The sequence below is a fragment of the Nerophis lumbriciformis genome, linkage group LG38 (assembly GCF_033978685.3).
Source record: "Nerophis lumbriciformis linkage group LG38, RoL_Nlum_v2.1, whole genome shotgun sequence".
Lineage (NCBI taxonomy): Eukaryota > Metazoa > Chordata > Actinopteri > Syngnathiformes > Syngnathidae > Nerophis > Nerophis lumbriciformis.
Genome location: NC_084585.2, coordinates 22,845,631 through 22,868,738, shown reverse-complemented (window position 1 = coordinate 22,868,738; position 23,108 = coordinate 22,845,631). Strand labels below are relative to the sequence as shown.

The 23,108-nt window shown below is 40.4% G+C and overlaps 1 protein-coding gene across 1 annotated transcript in view; it reads right to left on the bottom strand.

Moving 5' to 3' along the window:
• The window catches only part of tex264a (testis expressed 264, ER-phagy receptor a), a 266,859-nt gene that overhangs the window by 168,130 nt on the left and 75,621 nt on the right, over positions 1 to 23,108 (bottom strand). The window contains exon 2 of the mRNA XM_061932238.2: positions 4,698 to 4,919. Coding sequence (XP_061788222.1) covers positions 4,698 to 4,919 — 222 coding nt within the window. The remainder of the gene's footprint in view (positions 1 to 4,697; positions 4,920 to 23,108) is intronic.

Here is a 23,108-nt window from a genome sequence, read left to right as displayed (position 1 = left end):
TCCCTACGTCCGTGTACACAGCGGCGTTTTAAAAAGTCATACATTTTACTTTTTGAAACCGATATCGATAATTTCCGATTTTACATTTAAAAGCATTTATCTGCCCATAATATCGGCAGTCCGATATTATCGGACAGCCCTAAAGTTGACTTTTATTTACGGGTTAGAATGCATTAAAAAAAAAATCAATCGGCCGTCATGTCTTTCAAAATGATTCCCCCAAAAAAGTGCAGTTCCCTTTTAAGCAGAGAGGGACCAGCGGTGTGGAAGGAAGAGCCAGGTAGAGGCCACCTTTATACTTTGCTTGAGTTATTTCTTTAGAATTCAAGTGTTTCTCACCTTCTTTATCAAGCACACGAAACATACTTATTTTGGAGTCGTACTTAGTAAAAAACAGACCAGAGTCACCAACGCGTTTGTTTGGGAAATGTACTTTGTCCATCCAGCCATCCATCCATCCATCTTCTTCCGCTTATCCGAGGTAAGGTCACGGGGGAAGCAGCCTAAGCAGAGAAGCCCCAGACTTCTCTCTCCCCAGCCACTTCATCCCTGGAGATCCCGAGGCATTCCTAGGCCAGCTCGGCGACAAAGTCCCCTCAACGTGTTCTATGTCTTCCGCTTGGTCTCCTACCGGTCGGACCTACACTAAACACCTTCCCAGGAAGGCGTTCTGGGGCATCATGACCAAAAAAACGAACCACCTCATCTTGCTCCTCTCGATGAGGGCTTTTTGACAGTAATTATTGATTAGCAAATATTCAAAAATCCATTAGTTTCCATGAAAAAAAAAAAATCCAAAAAGCTGCTCAGACAGTTTTTAGGAACGGACTGTTTTGTAACATCTTTACCATGTTGTTAAGAATGGCCAGGAAGTTGTGGATCAGCAATCACTTTGTTGTAAGGCTGGGCGATATATCGAATATACTCGATATATCGCGGGTTTGTTTCTGTGCGATATAGAAAATGACTATATCGTGATATTCGATTATACGTTCTCACGCAGTTGCTTTTAGCTGCGGGCATTACACTCCATGCGTTCCTCACTCTTTCTTGTCTCTCCTTCTCACAGAGACATAAAACAAGCGCACCTTCTTACATACGTCACATACTGTCGCGCGTGCAACGTCATAAGCTCTTGCGGAGCAGAGAGGTAGCGGCATGGGTAACGTTATCTGTGATGCTAGCGGTGCGGTGCAGTGGGAGTGGTACTACGAGAGAGAGAAGGTGCGAATCTGGTAACAAATGAAGGAAGAATAATTAATTCCCAAGAAAAACAGCACGGGGTCCATCGTCTGGCGGTGGTTTGGCTTCAAGCGGCTAAATGTTGAACAGATCAACAGTAATATGTCAAGTATGCGGCAAAAGCGTTGCTACAAAAAGTAGCAGCACTGCTAATGTGTAGCATCATTTGAAAAGTCACCCGCTAGAGAATGAGGAGTGCTTGAAACTCTGCATGTCAACATCTCCGTTCGGTGCCACACCAACAAAATGCCCAAGCCACCATTTCCACATCAACACCGTATGAAAAAAATTGTCAAAAACAGGAGATAACGTCCGCAGTAACCTACCACATAGCGAAAGTCATAAACCATTTGATTTCCTATTATGCAGCTCATTTTTATTTGACACTTATTGAAATATCTTGTGTGACATCATGCACAAAAGTGCATGATGTTTTAAACTATTGTAGTGGCGTTCTGTACAAAAAGTGCACTTTAATTTAGTGTTGTCATCTTAGTGACATCATGCACAAAAGTGCACTAATAGCTTGTTTCAAAATGTCTCTGACAATCTTGCACTTTCTGTTTTGGAAATGACATGAATGTTTGTGCCAATCCTTAATAACTCTTTAATAAATACAGTTTTGGTAAATTGACTTAGTTGTGATTTCTCTCTCTGCATGAAAGTTTAAAATGAGCATATATTAATGCAGTATGAACAAGAATGTTTTAATGTAGACACATAGAATCATCATACTGCTGTGATTATATGCATCAAGTGTTCATTCAAGGCTAAGGCAAAATATCCAGATATATATCGTGTATCGTGACATGGCCTAAAAATATTGAGATATTAATAAAAGGCCATATCGCCCAGCCCTACTATGTTGTAAAACTGTCAGCCGTGACCATGCCAAAGCAACAACAAGAACAACACAAACTATCTCTTTTTCTCCACACTCTCCCACTCGCACCAACAAACACACTACAAGCTAAGACACTGACGCATTCACAGCCACAGAAACAATCGGACGTTAAAAACGGCAACACTACAAATAGGATAGATGGAAATCATGTAGTTGCAGTGCAGATTCAAAAATTCCACAATAACTACTCCACTAAAAACACATGAAAGCATTAAAAACACACAAAGGAGGATATAAATAGGCACAGAGTTGCTGCAACCATCTGCCATTTTCGCGGCACCATTTCTACATACAGCAACAAAAATACAACGCAACGAGAAACCAAAATTGAGTAATACATAATAAATAATACATATTGTGCACATACGATTGCACCATACTGAGACAAACAAGTTCTGTGGAAAATGCTGATGAGTTTATAGATACAATACGATTGTATTGTATTGATCTTGCTAGGACCGAAATCTGTAAAAACAGCAGAGAATTATTTAGGTTGAAAGGAATTATTTCTAAAGATATTTTCTATATCACACTTTGGGAATAACAGCGGCTTTTTATTGTAAGTTGTGTGTTTGATCGTTCCATCTGATATTTGTTTACTTTATTTAATTGATGAAAATATATATATTTCAATAGAAATACTGTATGATGAAAATGGTGCATCAATACTCTAAACAAACGCTATAATCCTTTAATAATCGTATTTTATGAACCCAAATCATAATCTAACCTAAACGAATCGTGAGGTCCCTAAGATGGCACATCACTGACGAGACCTGAAACGGTATACGAAAACGGGGAAGAAAATTGGTAAAAATGTTCATCAGAAACCCCATAATATTGAAAAGTGGGGTGTACGGAAATTGAAGTACCACTGTATTTGTCATAATAAATGTACAAATGCACATATAATTACGTTGAATCAAACAAGTATTGAATTCAAACGTTACTACTAAGAGACACATTGATATTTAATGTTGGGGTTAGATCTGATTCAATGCTCTCAACAAGAAAAATTCCACAAAAAAAGCATGGAAACAATATGCCAAGTCTGCCAAAAGTTATGGATTTGCACGATCCCCAGAATATCTGAAAATATCCTTGTGTTGTTTTATACAAACCCACAAAGTACTGTACTGTAATATGATCATTTTACTCTTAACTACTTATCTCTTATCTCTTCATAAGAGCACTTTAACTCATATATTTGGTACATATTAGTACAGGAGTATCCTTTCTGTGGGAGGAATGGAGAATCATGTGCCTCTCAGTGCTTTCCGTTGTGGACATGGAAGACATCTACCTATTTGGAACCGTGATCGCAGGGCATCTCCTGATTAGGCTAGGCATTGCCCTGGCTGTTCGTCGCAATGGAAGGCATGGGTTGAGCTATGGGATCACAGACTGTGGCGATTTCTGAACTGAATCGTAAGTTGGGTCACATCATAGAGAGGCTTATTAAAATGCAAAAATTGGATATGAGAGAAACTCCATCATATTGAAAAAGTGGACGATTTGAACAGACAAGCCATGGAAATGTCTGCTCGCTTGGAAAAACAACAATCCTATTCTACAATGTGACTCCCTCAATTGGCTTTGATGCTGCTCAAAACAGAAAAAGGCTGTTCTGAAAACATCCCCGAGGACACCTCAGTGATGGACGCTCTGACCTCCCTCCCTCCTCAACAACACCTGGGAGTTGAACATTGCTTGCACTGCCTGCAGAGCGGCTCCAGCCCTATAGACACAACAACACTACACCCTGGACAATGGGCATATGCACACACACACACACACACACACACACACACACACACACACACACCCCACCCCCACCCCACGCCTTCACCATTGCTTGATTCCTCTTAGGGGCGATGAACGGCTGAGTAGCACTTACACAGCTGCAGCCGGCCATTGTATCTCCCTCTCCCTCCCCTCTGTTGCAAGTTTTGTTGATTCTATGTAACATGTGTATGTGTGCTATGGCTATGAGTTTTTTTTTTTCCTTGGCCTCAGTCTGGACCCCCTCCCTGGAGTCCAGCCTTTGACTGAATATTTTTTTACTCTCCCCCTCTACTCCCTCCCCCAGCGTTTACCTGTGTCTTACCTTTTTTTTTTGAGGGGCGCCGGAAGTTGGCAGACCCGTCAGCAATCCTATTTCTGTCTCCCTGTAAAGTTCGTCTGATCTTGAATGGGATTGTGCTGAAAATCTCAATTTCCCCTCGGGTATTAATAAAGCACTACCGATACTGATTCTGATTCTGATCCAAAGTGCGGACCACAGCACATTGTCAAAATGAAACATACTAAATACCAACAGCACCAATGAAAAGAGTGTTATGTATTGAGAAAAGGCTAAAATGCTCATACTAATAACTAATATTAATACACTTTGTCATCTGTGACCCAAAGCTAAAAAAAAATTAAGAATATCAAAATTGACTGACATAATTATGTGGCCGTCAGCGGTAATAGTTTGGACACCCTCGCTTTAGCATTTTCAATATGATATCTTTAGGCATTAGGCGGGTATTATTTATCATCTGCTTACCTCAATGTAGGCCGAGAGCCTGGGATAGACTCTGAAAGGTGCCAGAATGTAGGACAGAGGGGTCGTAGCGGGGAAGCTGGTGGTCACGGCGTGGCTCACTTTTGGCAGAGAGATCAACTTGAAGCCAAATTTCTCGTAGAGCTTCTGCAGTTCTGCGTCTGGTTTCTCTTCACCTTCACTCAGAACACTGCCTACGGCGTAGCGACACTTCTCTGCAGGTCTCTGAAAGGACATGAATGACAAACTCAGAGAACGGCAATAGTTATACGGTACAGTAGATCCCCACCATTCGCTCATCCATATGTTCAATTTACTCAACCTTTTCCAGTAGGAACACACTTTTCCAAGACAGGACACTGTATATTGTATCCCTAAAACAACATTTTTAAAGGTGTTTAACAAGTATGAGAAGCATATTTGGGGTGGCGTGGCTCAGACTGTAGAGCTGCTGTCTAGCAACTTAGGGGTTCCTGGTTAAAATCCACCTTGCTCCCAGTGCCACTCATGTGGAGTGAATGAATGATGGGTTCTCAGTTCTGTCTCTAAAGCACTTTGAGTGTCTAGAAAGCACTATATAAATATAATCCATTATTAAATGGTAAATGGATGACATTTGTATAGCGCTTTGACACTATTTCCACATTCACCATTCATACACACATTCACACACCGATGGCGGAAGCTGCCATGCAAGGCGCAAACCACGACCCAACAGGTGAAAGGGTGAAGTGTCTTGCCCAAGGACACAACGAATGTGACTAGGATGGCCGAACCTGGGATCGAACCTGGAACTCTCAAGTTGCTGGCTCGGGTGATAGAGCAGTATACATACATATATACGTATACTTTATATAGATTTGCAGTGGTGTAAAGCACGTGCAGTGGAGACGTGTTCTCTGGAGTGATGAATCACGCTTTTCCATCTGGCAATCTGATGGACGAGTCTGGGTTTGGAGGTTGCCAGGAGAACGGTACATTTCGGACTGCATTGTACCGAGTGTGAAATTTGGTGGAGGAGGAATTATGGTGTGGGTTTGTGTTTCAGGAGTTGGGCTTGGCCCCTTATTTCCAGTGAAAGGAACTTTGAATGCTCTAGAACAGTGTTTTTCAACCACTGTGCCGAGGCACACTAGTGTGCCGTTAGATATTGTCTGGTGTGCCGTGGGAAATTATGCAACTTCACCTAATTGGTCCAAAAAATATTTTTTTGCAAATCAATAATTATAATCTGCAAATAATGTGCCGTTGCTTAGTGTCTGTGCTGTGTAGAACTTGGCAGGGTAACCACGTAATATTCCATGTCAGTAGGTGGCAGCGGGTAGTTAATTGCTTTGTAAAAGTCGGAATGTGTCGGGTGAGACGAGGATGGTTTGTTGTGATCCCAATATGCAGACCACAGCGGGAGGCAGCGTGCAGGTAAAAAGGTATGCAATGCTTAAACCACAAATGAACGAAAGGAAAAGGCAATGGCTATGCAAAGCGAAAGTAAAACTGAACTGGCTACAAAGTAAACAGAAACAAAATGCTGGACGATAGCAAAAACTTACGGCGTCCACAAAGTACATCCGTACATGACATGACAATCAACGATGTCCACACAAAGAAGGATAGCAACAACATAAATAGTCTTGCTTGCTAACACAAAGCAGGTGCGGGGAATAGCCCTCAAAGGAAGACATGAAACTGCTACAGGACAACACCAACTAAACAGGAAGGGCCACCAAAATAACAGCGCAAGACAAGAAGTAAAGCACTACACACAGAAAAACACAAACAAACTCAAAAAAGGCACGGCGACCTGGTGGAGATTAATTTTTTAATGTTTTCTGCTGGTGGTGTGCCTCCGTATTTTTTCATGAAAAAAAATGTGCCTTGCCTCAAAAAAGGTTGAAAAACACAGCTCGAGGATACCAAAACATTTTGGACAATTCCACGCTCCCAACCTTGTGGGAACAGTTTGGAGCGGGCCCCTGCCTCTTCCAAGGTCCATAAAGACATGGATGACAGAGTCTTGTGTGGATGAACTATGACTGGCCTGACCTGAACCCGATAGAACACCTTTGGGATGAATTAGAACGGAGACTGAGAGCCAGGCCTTCTCGACCAACATCAGTGTGTGAACTCACCAATGCGCTTTTGGAAGAATGGTCGAAAAATCCTATAAACACACTCCGCAACCTTGTGGACAGCCTTCCCAGAAGAGGGGAAGCTGAATAGCTGCAAAAGGTTGACCGACATCATATTGAACCCTATGGGTTAGGAATGGGATGGCACTTCAAGTTCATATGTGAGTCAAGGCAGGTGCACGTACATATATGAATGTAGGTATTATTTACTATAATATAGGGTCAGGACTAGGGTTGGGTACCTTTCACATTTGAATCGATAATGTGTCAATTCCCAGTGCCCAGGAATCGATACTGGTCCTTAATGGAATCAAATGTTGGTACTTCTGTGAGTGCATATGTGTTCATACATGTTAATTTGTTTAATAATATTTGTTATTATAATTTAACATTTAACAGTGAGCTGACAATGATAACTGCATACCTGCCAACTTTTGAAATCAGAAAAACCTAGTAGCCAGGGTCCAAGGGCCGCAGGCCCCGGTAGGTCCAGGACAAAGTCCTGGTGGGGGGTTCCTTCGCCCCCCGACGCAAAATGATTGATTGCATTCAGACAGGTTAAAATGTTGCTAAAACCATCACTTTTCTATCAGTCACAGTGACTTTTCAAAACAAAAATATTACAGCAAAAATCATATGGGTTGATTGACATGTTTATTCTGTAAGCTAACTTCAATAGTTTGAAATGATTTTGACAATTAATGCCAGTTATCCTGTCAACCTTTCACAAGACTTCAATTTGTTAATTGAAAGTATAAACAGTATAAACACTTTTTACAGTAAACAAATGGTAAAACAGTACTAAACAATTCCATTAAAAAAAAATTGGTGTCATTATTAACTTTCTGTCCAAGCTTGTATAATCTATTGCCTTGTTCAATTGTAAAAAATATTCTGTGCCTAAAATTCACATTTCTATCACAATTATCATACTGTAAACATGGTAAGCTAACTTCATTAAAATTAATAGTCCTGTCAATAGCATGGAATTACAATTCAAATGTAGTATTTTTGTAAGCCTTTCAAAAGAATTCAAAATATGAAAAATTCATGAAAATTAATTTAAGCCATCAGACACTTGAAAAGTGGCACATCACATCTCTAATGTAATCATTTTAACTTTTCAACAGAAATAGCACTGCAAAAATATTAAGGACATACTTCTGTATTTTGGTAGTTATGCTGTCAACATTTAACAACATTTCTTCAACTTGGACTTGAAAGCATAAATAGTATAAACACTTTTGACAGTATAACAGTACTAAACAATTCCAATAGATAACATTGGTGTCATTACCTTTTTGTTTGCTCAATTATTGCCTCCGTAAATAAAACTTCGGCATTTATCACATCCAAAGAATATGTTTGGGCGACGAAAAACGTTGAAAGTTTTCCACTTGTATCGCTAACAACGGCATTAGACTTGTGTTTTTTTGTCCCAACGTGGTCTTTTACATCGCTAATTCGTCCGTGTCCGATCGAAAAATCTTGTCTGCACAAGGTGCAATTCGCGTAGTTTTCACCCTTTTTGGAACGGATAATTATTCCCGGGTAGGCTTTTGAATATTCTTCACGGAATGACTGCAGTTTTGTTTTCGGTTTAAGACTCGTATGCGATTTTTCTCCGGCTGATTCCATGATCGTTCGCTCGTTTGGAAACAATGGCAACTGGTCCCTCGTGCTTGGCAGCGGTGCTATAAATAGCCTCGCGCATGTGTAACAGGTACGTTAGCTATTATAGTAGACATTCTCAATATTTGGGCTAATCAGAAGTCTAGATTACGACTCGGAGAGAGTAGGACAGACACAATTAAATACTTTAAATTATACTGGTGTTATTTAAATATGTACAGTGCAACAAATATTGGACATACATTGATAGGAATGGCCATTCAAAACAAAAGAAAAAAAACAGCAAGGGTTCAGGTAATTCATAACAGGTAGTATCAAAAGTTCTTAAAAAGGTCATATGAGACTGATTGCAGTCCATAGGCGCATTCAGAGTTCATACAGCCACACGGTTTGGGGTTGTGGATATGGTAGTTTGTAGTGAGAGTTCAGTTTATGGGCAGGGTGTGTATGAGGTAGTGCAAAGGGCCGCAGAGCAATGAGGTGCGAGGCAAGGGGTTCGGCTATAAGCCGCCTACCGGCCCGACCAGAACAGGTGGAGATCCTTGGGCTCAGGCTCGAGGCCTATCTACAGCTCGCCATCCAAGACTTAGGGACCTGGCCTGCGTAAGCACAGGACCCGAAGTTCAATCAGTGTGCGCACATAAACATCAACATTAAGTCATCTATCGTTCGACCTTCAATAAATAAGTTACACTTATTATTATCATTATTAGCTATAATACTGCTAACATTAACAATCACATGCATGTATAAAATAAACACGACAGTACAGAGTGTTGTCACTATGACGGGAGTAACATATGAACAATAACAGTGACGTCACTACGACGGCTGTAACCAAACACCAGCGGCAGTGTTCATTCATTGTCTTTACCATAGCATAAAAAGTGCAAATGGCCCTAAAACGCCACAACATTCAGTTACCATATGTAAATACTCAAAATAAAGACTCGACATAAATATAAATTCAATCGGATCAGAAACATTGGAGGAAACGGGATTAAAACCCGATGCTAACCGCCCATAGGAAATACATGGGTACTAGTGATGGGTCCGGCAACACCGATGCATCGGCGCATGCGTCGAGCTCAAAGAGCGAAACCCTGTGTCGGTGCGCGTACCGCTTTTAGAAAGTCACGTGACCGATCATGAGCTGTTTTGGTCACGTGACCGATACGCCTCCTCTGTGCCCTGTGAGCGGGTCTTTTCTACAGCCGGAGAAATAATAACTAAGAAGAGAAAGGGTCTAAAATTGAATACGTTGGAAAAACTTTTTTTTTTTTTAAATAAAAATGTTTAAAAAAAAAAATAATAATAATTTCCAGGTCCACAAGCATCCTCATTCACAACACGTTCTCTTAGATTTCCATGTTATGATACATGTTCACATTATTTATTGACTGTTTCTAAAAAAGACAAAAAATATATTTTTATTTAAATGAAGTTATGAAATAATCCTAAATGAAATACAATGACTTGGTTTATATTATTGTATATACTAGGTCAGTGGTTCTCAACCTTTTTTCAGCAATGTACCCCCTGTGAATTTTTTTTTAATTCAAGTACCCCCTAATCAGAGCAAAGCATTTTTGGTTGAAAAAAAAGATAAAGAAGTAAAATACAGCACTATGTCATCAGTTTCTGATTTATTAAATTGTATAACAGTGCAAAATATTGCTCATTTGTAGTGGTCTTTCTTGAACTATTTGGAAAAAAAGATATAAAAATAGCTAAAAACTTGTTGAAAAATAAACAAGTGATTCAATTATAAATAAAGATTTCTACACATAGAAGTAATCATCAACTTAAAGTGCCCTCTTTGGGGATTGTATTAGAGCTCCATCTGGATTCATGAACTTCATTCTAAACATTTCTTCACAAAAAAAAAAACTTTAACATCAATATTTATGGAACATGTCCACAAAAAATGTAGCTGTCAACACTGAATATTGCATTGTTGCATTTCTTTTCACAGTTCTTTTTGACAGACATTTTAGTGACAAACCTGAGCTTGTGCTTCACGGAGTTTATGAACTTACATTCATATTTTGTTGAAGTATTATTCAATAAATATATTTATAAAGGATTTTTGAATTGTTGCTATTTTTAGAATATTTAAAAAAAATCTCACGTACCCCTTGGCATACCTTCAAGTACCCCCAGGGGTACGCGTACCCCCATTTGAGAACCACTGTACTAGGTCATAAAATCAGTGTAATTGAGTCGGTCCATAGGTTGCCTGTAGGGATTTTTAATGTCCAGCAGATGTCAGTATTTAGTGACACAGTATCGACACAGTATCAATACAGTTTTGCAATGTGTCGAAACGCTTCATGAGGCCTCATCAACCCATCACTAATGGGTACGGCTAGTCGCTACTATTAGCAAACAGATTCACTTACCAACTCGGCTTAATATCTTATCATCGACACACTCTCTCGTCGCAACACGTCCCTGATGTTCGGCACCTACAAGTTTACAATTAGTTGTAAAATGTTGGACGGTTGTTTTTACAATATGCAAGCAAACGACAACTTTAAAACATACCGGCTTCATATGTCCCCAGGCTTAGCCACCGCACCTGACAGCCATTTCGGAATGCTGGATTTTATAGAGCGTGATTGGCTGCAGCGGGTCACGTGAGCGCGTGTGTTAAACTCGCGAGATTAAACGTGGAAACGGCGCAGATAATATGAGGATATGTCATGAGAGGAAATATGGCTTATTTCCCACCCGTGTTACACATGGCATTCGGAATGGCTCGATAGGAAGTTACGGGAAGCAGTGTCGATTGTCATTGTTGTTACGCAATTTCGTGAATAAAACTTTAAAAAAAATATTTTTTTTAATTAATGAAAAACCGTATTTTTTATCACTGCAACCGTAACCCGGAATAGGTTGATGAAAACCGTACTAATTATGGGAAAACCGGAGTAGTTGGCAGGTATGTAACTGTGGTGTCCAGTTGTTAAATCTTTATTTTTTACACTTCTGAGTCTCAGTCATTTGCAAGTATCGTATTGTAGACTTTCCATGCAGTTGCAATTCCAAGATGCGGTTAGACGGCAGTAGCATATAGACTACGGTGTGTTGCCTAGGCAGGAAATAATCTTTGCCATTAGGCTGAATTTAGTCTTTTGTTGTGTGCTAAAAAGTATTTATACTGTAAGTTTTGTACTTACTACACACCAGCTGTTTGATTTTAACGTGCATCTTAGCTGTAGTTTTCGTTGCCAAATTTGGAGGTTTTCAAATCCCCATGTTAAATTGTTATTGCTAATCAGTTGCATGTTAATGACAAATCCAATGCAAATTAGCATCACGCTAGCGCATTTTGAAAAGTGGGGCCTTGCTGTACCTTCGAGTGTTTTCTATACTTGCTTTGTTGGCATGAAAAATTGCAACATTACCTAGAGCCAGTCCAACTGAGTGCCACTTGAGTTCCTGTTTTCCCGCCAAGTGTTTGATCCACGAAGTGATGCCAAGTGCAACAAAGGTATCAACATATGACACCGTTTGATGGATACACGGTAGTACGGACATAATTTGGTCGGTGCCTATAGAGTACCGAATTCAGTACCCATCCCTAGTTAGGACTATCAAATATATATATATTTATATATATATATATATATATATATATGTATATATATATATATATTTATATTTTTAATGGGTGCATTTTGACTTTTTTCGTAGTTTACTGGGGGTCTTGCAATGTAACCTTGCAAGGAGCAGGGCTCTACTCCAGCTTGTGCTAAAAAAGTTTCTTCCACCCTATTCTGATATATGTGAAATGAAGTCAATAGAAATGTTAATATGTGACTTAACTTAAATGATGACAATGTATTGATTTCTCCTTTCACCTCGCAACATTGGCTTTGTCAATTAAAGCTGCTTACCATGTTGCACTCATGACATGTCTTTGTCCAAGATAACGCCTAAATTTCTGAAGCTTGGCTTAGTAGACTGGCCTAAATCACCCTAATCCCTGGAATTGAGTCATCAGGCGCATTAATCAGTTCTTCTGTTTTGTCTGCATTGAGCTGCAGAGAGTTGTTGCTGAGCTATTATTTTATGTCCACTAAACCAGTGGTCCCCAACCACCGGGCCACGGCCCGGTACCGGTTCGTGGATCGATTGGTACCGGGCCGCACAAGAAATTAAAAAATTAAAAAATTAAAAACTTTTTTTTTTTTTTTTTTTCATTAAATCAACATAAAAAACACAAGATACACTTACAATTAGTGCACCAACCCAAAAAACCTACCTCCCCCATTTATACTCATTCACACTCCATCCATCCATCCATCTTCTTCCGCTTATCCGAGGTTGGGTCGCAGAGGCAGCAGCTTAAGCAGGGAAACCCAGACTTCCCTCTCCCCAGCCACTTCGTCCAGCTCTTCCCGGGGGATCCCGAGGCGTTCCCAGGCCAGCCGGTAGACATAGTCTTCCCAACGTGTCCTGGGTCTTCCCCGTGGCCTCCTACCAGTCGGACGTGCCCTAAACACCTCCCTAGGGAGGCGCTCGGGTGGCATCCTGACCAGATGCCCGAACCACCTCATCTGGCTCCTCTCGATGTGGAGGAGCAGCGGCTTTACTTTGAGCTCCCCCCGGATGACAGAGCTTCTCACCCTATCTCTAAGGAAGAGCCCCGCCACCCGGCGGAGGAAACTCATTTCGGCCGCTTGTACCAGTGATCTTGTCCTTTCGGTCATAACCCAAAGCTGATGACCATAGGTGAGGATGGGAACGTAGATCAACCGGTAAATTGAGAGCTTTGCCTTCCGGCTCAGCTCCTTCTTCACCACAACGGATCGATACAGCGTCCGCATTACAGAAGACGCCGCACCGATCCGCCTGTCGATCTCACGATCCACTCTTCCCTCACTCGTGAACAAGACTCCGAGGTACTTGAACTCCTCCACTTGGGGCAAGATCTCCTCCCCAACCCGGAGATGGCACTACACCCTTTTCCGGGCGAGAACCATGGACTCGGACTTGGAGGTGCTGATTCTCATCCCAGTCGCTTCACACTCAGCTGCGAACCGATCCAGTGAGAGCTGAAGATCCTGGCCAGATGAAGCCATCAGGACCACATCATCTGCAAAAAGCAGAGACCTAATCCTGCAGCCACCAAACCAGATCCCCTCAATGCCTTGACTGCGCCTAGAAATGTTGTCCATACAAGTTATGAACAGAATCGGTGACAAAGGGCAGCCTTGGCGGAGTCCAACCCTCACCGGAAACGTGTCCAACTTACTGCCGGCAATGCGAACCAAGCTCTTACACTGATCATACAGGGAGCGGACCGCCACAATCAGACAGTCCGAAACCCCATACTCTCTGAGCACTCCCCACAGGACTTCCCAAAGGACACGGTCGAATGCCTTCTCCAAGTCCACAAAACACATGTAGATTGGTTGGGCAAACTCCCATGCACCCTCAAGGACCCTCCAGGATGAAAACCACACTGTTCCTTCTGAATCCGAGGTTCGACTATCCGGCGTAGCCTCCTTTCCAGTACACCTGAATAGACCTTACCAGGAAGGCTGAGGAGTGTGATCCCACGATAGTTAGAACACACCCTCCGGTTCCCCTTTTTAAAGAGAGGAACCACCACCCCGGTCTGCCAATCCAGAGGTACCGCCCCCGATGTCCACGCGATGCTGCAGAGTCTTGTCAACCAAGACAGCCCCACAGCATCCAGAGCCTTAAGGAACTCTGGGCGGATCTCATCCACCCCCGGGGCCTTGCCACCGAGGAGCTTTTTAACTACCTCAGCAACCTCAGCCCCAGAAATAGGAGAGCCCACCACAGATTCCCCAGGCACTGCTTCCTCATAGGAAGACGTGTTGGTGGGATGTATTTATTACATTTTGTAATAAGGCTGTCGTCATAACAAAATGGGGGAAAAGTGAAATGTTGTGATACTTCCCAGATGAACTGTATTGCACAGTTTGAAAATGTTTTCTTAATGTCTACAAAGTGGTAATCCGGTTTTCCCACGCCCCACTTGTGTTAATATTCGGTTTTTGACTATAATTTCGCCCCGGTTTTGAAATACCGTCTAGGTTATCGCACAGTCAAACATTGTAAGTCACCGCGTAACATTCAACGGAATGGAGTGCCCAAACAAAGAATCAGACTGTCTTTGTACCACTGCAAAATAATCCACCATTGGGACAAGAAAGTTGCATCTGACAGCACTTTGATAAAGAAGGTGAGAAACACTATTGAATTCAAGAAAGAATTTGTAGAAAAGTATGAAGCTGGCTTCCCTACTCTTTCTACGCCTGACAACGCCTTTGCCAACATGAGTCTTCAACAAAGGTAAAGTAATTTTAAACGCTCATTTATCATTTATATGTATTTCACGTTGTTCTCCCCATGTACATTTTCTATAAAAATGTGTTTTAAATCCAGGTGTCTAAAACAAAATAATTGCATAAGTCCACAGAAAAAGACTCAGAAACAAATCAAATACAATAATAAGAAAGATTATTGGCCAATAAACGACATTTCAGTTCTGGTATCGGACATGAAAAAGTGGTGTCTTATAAGGATGTTGTTTTGACACCCAAAAGCAATCCTAAATCATTGAAAGAAGAAGACTGATATAATCCTACTCAATTAATCTAAGATAATTAGAGGTTGAACACGGCTCATTGGTAGCGAAGTAATTCATGTAACTGACTATTGAGTATTTGTGTACCTGGCGAGGGAAGGAAAATGCATGGAAGGACGGGTTTGACCTTGATACAGTTCCTCGGCCAACTTGCACTACAGAGGGTCAGCACAATGCTCAAACCACTTGAAGGTAAACATAGAAATCCTTGATGGTAATTGGTGGAGACGTTGTACATTCACATAAGCAGCATTGCGAATGTTTTGCACAGCCCCCAAGAGACAAGCCAGAGTTAGGTCACATCTGGAGCAGTGAAAATTGCACACGAGTTGTAAACCAGTGGGACTAACGATTTACAATACAGCAGATTTCCGCCATTCACGGGGGTTGCTGTCTAAGACCCACAGCCAATGGCAAAAAATAATGGATGCACCCAGAAGGAGCCTTAAAATGTTTATTTTTTTAAACTCTAAATTCGTTATTGCGTGCGCCTTGCAGTTAAAAAAAAAACCTTTTTACTTCATATTGAAATATTACGAAACAATTAATAGGCATACTAAACTAGGGGTGACCCGATCCAATATCGGTTTGATATCAGCAAAAAAATATGCATCAAATTTTAAAACAAAATCTCCGATACAAGCACGATGAAAACAATACTGCAGCGCGTTTACTTGACGGCCAATTAAATGCTAAATGTCTTCCTATTAGCACACAAGGTTGTTGTTTTTCTTGTATTTTTGTATTCACTGTACATTATATACCTCAGCTAACTAAACTATTGAAATGTATAATATAGTTCATATAGCAATACGGTCTCACTGCACAGCAGGCCAGCAGTTAGCAGAGTCCGGAATCCATGTTGAGGCACTGAGTGACGTGCCTCAACTGGCTGCTGTTCACCGCACCGTCTCTTCTCAGTATTTGAACGGCAAATGTGAAAATTCAGCGATTTTGAATAAAAATAATCTTAAACTGGTGAAGTTAAATGGAAAATAACTTTATAGTATAATCACTGGATACATATAACAATTTAATTTAATTTTTTTATTTTTACATTTTTTTTCTTTCCATGATGACAAGTGAGGCCCCGCCTCACCTGCCTCTAGTGACTGCACGTCACTGATATATATATATATATATATATATATATATATATATATATATAGATGTTTGGCTGCATTCAGAATAAATGTTTGAGCGTAAGCTCGCTGTTCACAAGACAACGTGTGGTCATTAATGGATTATGATTATATATTATACATTATATCTATCTGTGTTGGCCCTGCGATGAGGTGGCGACTTGTCAAAAGAGTACATTGCCTTCCGCCCGAATTGAGCTGGGATAGGCAAGCCCAGCAACCCGAGAGGGACAAGCGGTAGAAAATGGATGGATTATATTTTGCCTTTATTTTTTGCCTTGTTTGTTGCATCTTTTTTGCTCTTGCTGGGTTATAAAATATGTCGATCAAGGAGGTGGTCTGCAATAAAGTTCATACATTTTAAATATTCAGTGTTTTATTGTTCATAGTTAATATTGTACATCCCACATTACGTATTTTCATGTACATTTGAGTGTCTTTTTCAGTAAAAAAATAAACAGGTCATCTCAACAACAAAATGAACTTGTTATTTTCTGAATTATAGGACAATCAGAATGTACATACAAATATAGAATGTGCGATTATATGTGCAATATAAGCTATGAACAATAAAACACCGGATATTGAGAATATGCTTTGCGCTCCTGAAGACTAAGGCTGAAACGACGCGTCGACGTAGTCGACGTCATCGGTTACGTAAATACGTCGACGTCATTTTTGTGCGTCGGCGCGTCGCATATTTACGTCACACAACTGTCATGGCGGAGCGCAGAGCAAACGATGCGAGCGAGGGGAAAAAAACACGCCAAAAGTCGTCAAAAGTGTGGGAGTATTTTAATAAACGGCCTAATAATGTTGTTTTATGCACACTGTGTCGAGCGGAAATGGCGTATCACAGCAGCACAACGGCTATGAACGAGCATCTAAAAAGAAAACATCCGACAGCGTTCTTCCCATCACCATCAACGAGTCAATCATCCGCGTGAGTATACGTTGTCATCATTACACAAAAACATGAATGTGTCATTTGTATCTGCGTTGTAAATTCATAAACTAAAGCACCGTTTTGCTCTGAGAGGCGCGTTTGGCGTGCCTGTTCAGTGTTTACAAAGACGCGCTCCTCTTTAACGCTAACGTTAATAAGTTGTACAAATACCTTTTACAACATTAACAGTTACATATACTATCTTTAACGCTAACGTTAATAAGTTGTGCAAATACCTTTTACAACATTAACAGTTACATATACTATCTTTAACGCTAACGTTAATAAGTTGTACAAATACCTTTTACAACATTAACAGTTACATATACTATCTTTAACGCTAACGTTAATAAGTTGTGCAAATACCTTTTACAACATTAACAGTTACATATACTATCTTTAACGCTAACGTTAATAAGTTGTGCAAATACCTTTTACAACATTAACAGTTACATATACTATGTACAAACGAACAATTAACTTCACTTTAATCATACTATCGTTGTGTTATTAACCCAATTTAACAAGATAATGTGTGTAGTTTAATTAACCTTTTGTATTAAAGTAAGCTGTATTTGGGTATATTTAAAATGAAAATTAATTGTTGTCTCTTATGTTGCAGCAAACGACAAAGCAGTGTCCAGGATTTTTTTCCAAAGAGGCATGGGACTGAATGCACACCCCAAGTGGCCGCTGACCTGACTGATGGTGTCCTGGAAATGATGGTCATAGACATGAGGCCATTAAATATGGTAGAAGGGGAAGGGTTTCAAAAAATGATCAAACGGTTTCACTCTGGCTACACACTACCATCAAGAACCCACTTCACTAAGCTTATGGAGCAAAAATACACAAAGAAAATGAATGAAGTCAAAGCAATCCTGAAAAATGTGAAAGGAAAACTGACACTCACAACTGATGCATGGACAAGTATGGCCACTGAAGCTTACCTTGGTGTCACCATTCACTTTGTTAATGATGAGTGGGAGCTTACCTCAATTAACTTGACAACAATGCCCCTCAATGAAAAGCACACTGCAGAAAACATTGCCTCTTGGATTGAGGATGTTGTCAATAAGTTTGAAATAAACATAAAACTAGTACAAGTCATTGTACATGACAATGCTGCAAATGTTGTTGCAGCTTTAAGAGTTCTTGAGGAAAGACATGGTGTTTCATCCCTCAGATGTGTTGGCCATACTCTACAGCTTGTAGTTAACCATGCTCTAAAGGACAACCACATCAGCAGAGCTTTAGGAGCAGCAAGAAGTTTGGTCGAGCACTTCAGAAAAAGTGAGCTATCCAGTACAAAACTAAAGGTTAAGCAAAAACAAATGGGTTCTCCAGACCACAGCCTCATACAAGATGTGTCTGTGAGATGGAACAGTTCCTTTTACACGATTAGTCGCCTGCTTGAGCAGAGGTGGCCAATAACAGCAACTCTGTCAGATCCGGAGGTCACTCAAAGAGGGAAGCATTTTCTGGATCTTAAGGCTGACCAGTGGAGCTTGCTTGAAGAACTTGAACAAGTTCTGAAACCTTTTGAATGTGCAACTGTGTACCTGAGTGGAGAATCTTATGTAACAGTTTCCGCTGTCCCTCTGCTGGTCAAAGGGCTTCGGAAGGCTACACAAACTGCTTTTGAAAATGCATCAATCAAGTGTTTCCAGGTCACTGCTGCACGTGAGATAACATCCAGGTGGGAAGCCGAGACCACATTCAAAGATGATGGACCAAATGTGTGCATATTAGCAGCTGCACTTGACCCACGATTCAGGAAGCTGAAATTCCTGACTGCAGATGAGTGTTTAAAAGTTCAATACAAGCTGCATGCAATAGTTCTGGAGGAGAAAAGAAGGGAAAAGGAGACACACGCTCAACAGGGCACAGCAATGCAAGTGGAAAGACCAGATACTGACAGGCGGCCTGTATCTTTACTAGACACACTTCTTGGCTCAGATTCAGATGAACTCAGCAACAATGAGGAAGACAACAAGGACAGTAATGATGCTGAAATGGTCAGAAACGAGTTAGTGTCTTATTTTGGAGGTGGAAAGAACATCAGGCAAGGTTTCCAAATCTGGCAATGCTGGCTCGGTCTTACCTCTCAGTTCCAGCCACATCGACCCCTTCTGAGCGCCTATTTTCAGCTGCTGGGAATATTGTAAACAAGAAAAGAACCAGCCTCACCCCAGAGCATGTAGACATGCTAACCTTTCTTCATTACAACTGTTAGTCACTCACTGGAATGAGTAGAATTGGTTATAGTGTACTGTGTTGGACTGGATGTTTATTTTGCACATTTTAAAAGCAATACTTGATGTTTACAGTGCTCCAGAATATTTAGATTGGCACAAATGTTTACAGTGTTACAGAATGTTTTGCCATGTTTTCAATGTTGACTGAGTGGCCATACTTTTTTTTTTTGTAAATAAAAGCCATGCCTTTTGAAAAAACTGGCCTAAATTTATTTTTTTCATCTTAATTTTAAATTAAAAAAAATAATCGGTAAAAGGAAAAATAATCTATAGATTAATCGAAAAAATGATCTATAGATTAACCGAGTAATCGAAAAAATAATCTATAGATTAATCGATAGAAAAATAATCGTTAGCTGCAGCCCTACTGAAGACCACGTCTTTGATCGACATCTTTTAAAATCGAGCAAGAACAAATACGGCGAAACATAAACGCAAAGGGAAAAAACATTCAGTTATTTGATATAGTATCACAGTTCTGCAGAAGTTGCCTGTAGAAATCAGCCTCCATTTTACACTCGCTATGGCTTTTTGCCCCGCCCACTCTGTTCATTCCCAGAGCTTTGCATGTCACTCAAAAGTGCAGATTTTAAACATTAGAATAATTTCTATAGTTTGAAAGTATCCAGCGGGCCGCATTGAAGTGTTTATTATATTGTATTATGATCAGTTAACTGCTTTTTTTATGCTGTTTTGCGAAACCTGTGTCAAGTGACTTCAAACTAAATGCTAAATGTCCTCTTATTAGCACACAAGGTTGTTGTTTTTCTTGTATTTTTGTATTCACATTTACAAACCCCGTTTCCATATGAGTTGGGAAATTGTGTTGGATGTAAATATAAACGGAATACAATGATTTGCAAATCCTTTTCAACCCATATTCAATTGAATGCACTACAAAGACAAGATATTTGATGTTCAAACTCATAAACTTAATGTTTTTTTTTGCAAAAAATAATTAACTTAGAATTTCATGGCTGCAACACGTGCCAAAGTAGTTGGGAAAGGGCATGTTCACCACTGTGTTACATCACCTTTTCTTTTAACAAGACTCAATAAACGATTGGGAACTGAGGAAACTAATTGTTGAAGCTTTGAAAGTGGAATTCTTTCCCATTCTTGTTTTTTGTAGAGCTTCAGTCGTTCAACAGTCCGGGGTCTCCGCTGTCGTATTTTACGCTTCATAATGCACCACACATTTTCGATGGGAGACAGGTCTGGACTGCAGGTGGGCCAGGAAAGTACCCGCACTCTTTTTTTACGAAGCCACGCTGTTGTAACACGTGCTGAATGTGGCTTGGCATTGTCTTGCTGAAATAAGCAGGGGCGTCCATGAAAAAGACGGCGCTTAGATGGCAGCATATGTTGTTCCAAAACCTGTATGTACCTTTCAGCATTAATGGTGCCTTCACATATGTGTAAGTTACCCATGCCTTGGGCACTAATGCACCCTCATACCATCACAGATGCTGGCTTTTGAACTTTGCATCGATAACAGTCTGGATGGTTCGCTTCCCCTTTGGTCCGGATGACACGATGTCGAATATTTCCTAAAACAATTTGAAATGTGAACTCGTCAGACCACAGAACACTTTTCCACTTTGCATGAGTCCATCTTAGATGATCTCGGGCCCAGAGAAGCCGGCGGCGTTTCTGGATGTTGTTGATAAATGGCTTTCGCTTTGCATAGTAGAGCTTTAACTTGCACTTACAGATGTAGTGACGAACTGTATTTAGTGACAGTGGTTTTCTGAAGTGTTCCTGAGCACATGTGGTGATATCCTTTAGAGATTGATGTCGGTTTTTGATATAGTGCCGACTGAGGGATCGAAGGTCACGATCATTCAATGTTGGTTTCCGGCCATGCCGCTTACGTGGAGTGATTTCTCCAGATTCTCTGAACCTTTTGATGATATTATGGACCGTAGATGTTGAAATCCCTACATTTCTTGCAATTGCACTTTGAGAAACGTTGTTCTTAAACTGTTTGACTTTTTGCTTACGCAGTTGTGGACAAAGGCGTGTACCTCACCCCATGCTTTCTTGTGAAAGACTGAGCATTTTTGGGAAGCTGTTTTTATACCCAATCATGGCACCCACCTGTTCCCAATTAGCCTGCACACCTGTAGGATGTTCCAAATAAGTGTTTAATGAGCATTCCTCAACTGTATCAGTATTTATTGCCACCTTTCCCAACTTCTTTGTCACGTGTTGCTGGCATCAAATTCTAAAGTTAATGATTATTTGCAAAAAAAATTTTTTTTATCAGTTTCAACATCAAATATGTTGTCTTTGTAGCATATTCAACTGAATATGGGTTGAAAATGATTTGCAAATCATTGTATTCTGTTTATATTTACATCTAACACAATTTCCTAACTCATATGGAAACGGGGTTTGTACAAAAGGTAAAGCTACTAGGCTGCCAAGCGCTAGCAGCTACACAACAGCTAAGCACACAATAGCACACAAGTTAGACATACATAATAGGTGTTCTTTATTGAACAATATTGCAGTCAAAAACTCTACATTTGTCAATACAAACAAGTAGAGATGCCCCAATCCCGGTTGTGGGATTGGATCGTGGACAATATTTGCCACGATCCAATATATATATATACATATATATATATATATATATATATATATATACATACATATATACATATATATATATATATATACATACCAGTGACGTGCAGTCACTAGAGGCAGGTGAGGCAGGGCCTCACCTGCCATCATGGAAAGAAAAAAAATGTAAAAAGAAAAAAAAAAAATTAAATTGATATATTTATCCAGTGATTATACTATAAAGTTATTTTCCATTTAACTTCACCAGTTTTGCCGTTCAAATTCTGAGAAGAGACGGTGCGGTGAACAGCAGCCAGTTGAGGCACGTCACTCAGTGCCTCAACATGGATTCCGGACTCGGCTAACTGCTGGCCTGCTGTGCAGTGAGACTGTATTGCTATATGAACTATATTATGCATTTCCATAGTTTAGTTGGCTGAGGTATATAATGTACAGTGTATTTTGTCAACAACTGTATGTGTGTAACGTATTTCTTGTGCTGAGCGATCATAAAACGGCTGCAAAAGACGCACTGGCTGAGGCTCCAGTAATACCGCCTCCTGCACCCCCGCCGTAGAATTGTTATATCAACTAAAGCCCACAGTTAAACTTTCCACGTGCAAGATTGAATCTATTTAAAAAAATTATTTCATAAGAAGCCAAAAAGTGCAAAAACATATATATATATATATATCAGTGACGTGCGGTGAGAATGATGGCTGGTGAGGCACTGACTTCATCACAGTCAGATTTACAAACATATGAACCCTAAAGAGTATCTTATTCACCATTTGATTGGCAGCAGTTAACGGGTTATGTTTAAAAGCTCATACCAGCATTCTTCCCTGCTTGGCACTCAGCATCAAGGGTTGGAATTGGGGGTTAAATCACCAAAAATGATTCCCAGGCGCGGCGCCGCTGCTGCCCACTGCTCCCCTCACCTCCCAGGGGGTGAACAAGGGGATGGGTCAAATGCAGACGACAAATTTCATAACACCTAGTGTGTGTGTGACAATCATTGGTACTTTAACTTAACTTTAACTTTACACATACAAACTGTAGCACACAAAAAAGCACATTTAATAAAAAAAAACGTTATTATGGTCTT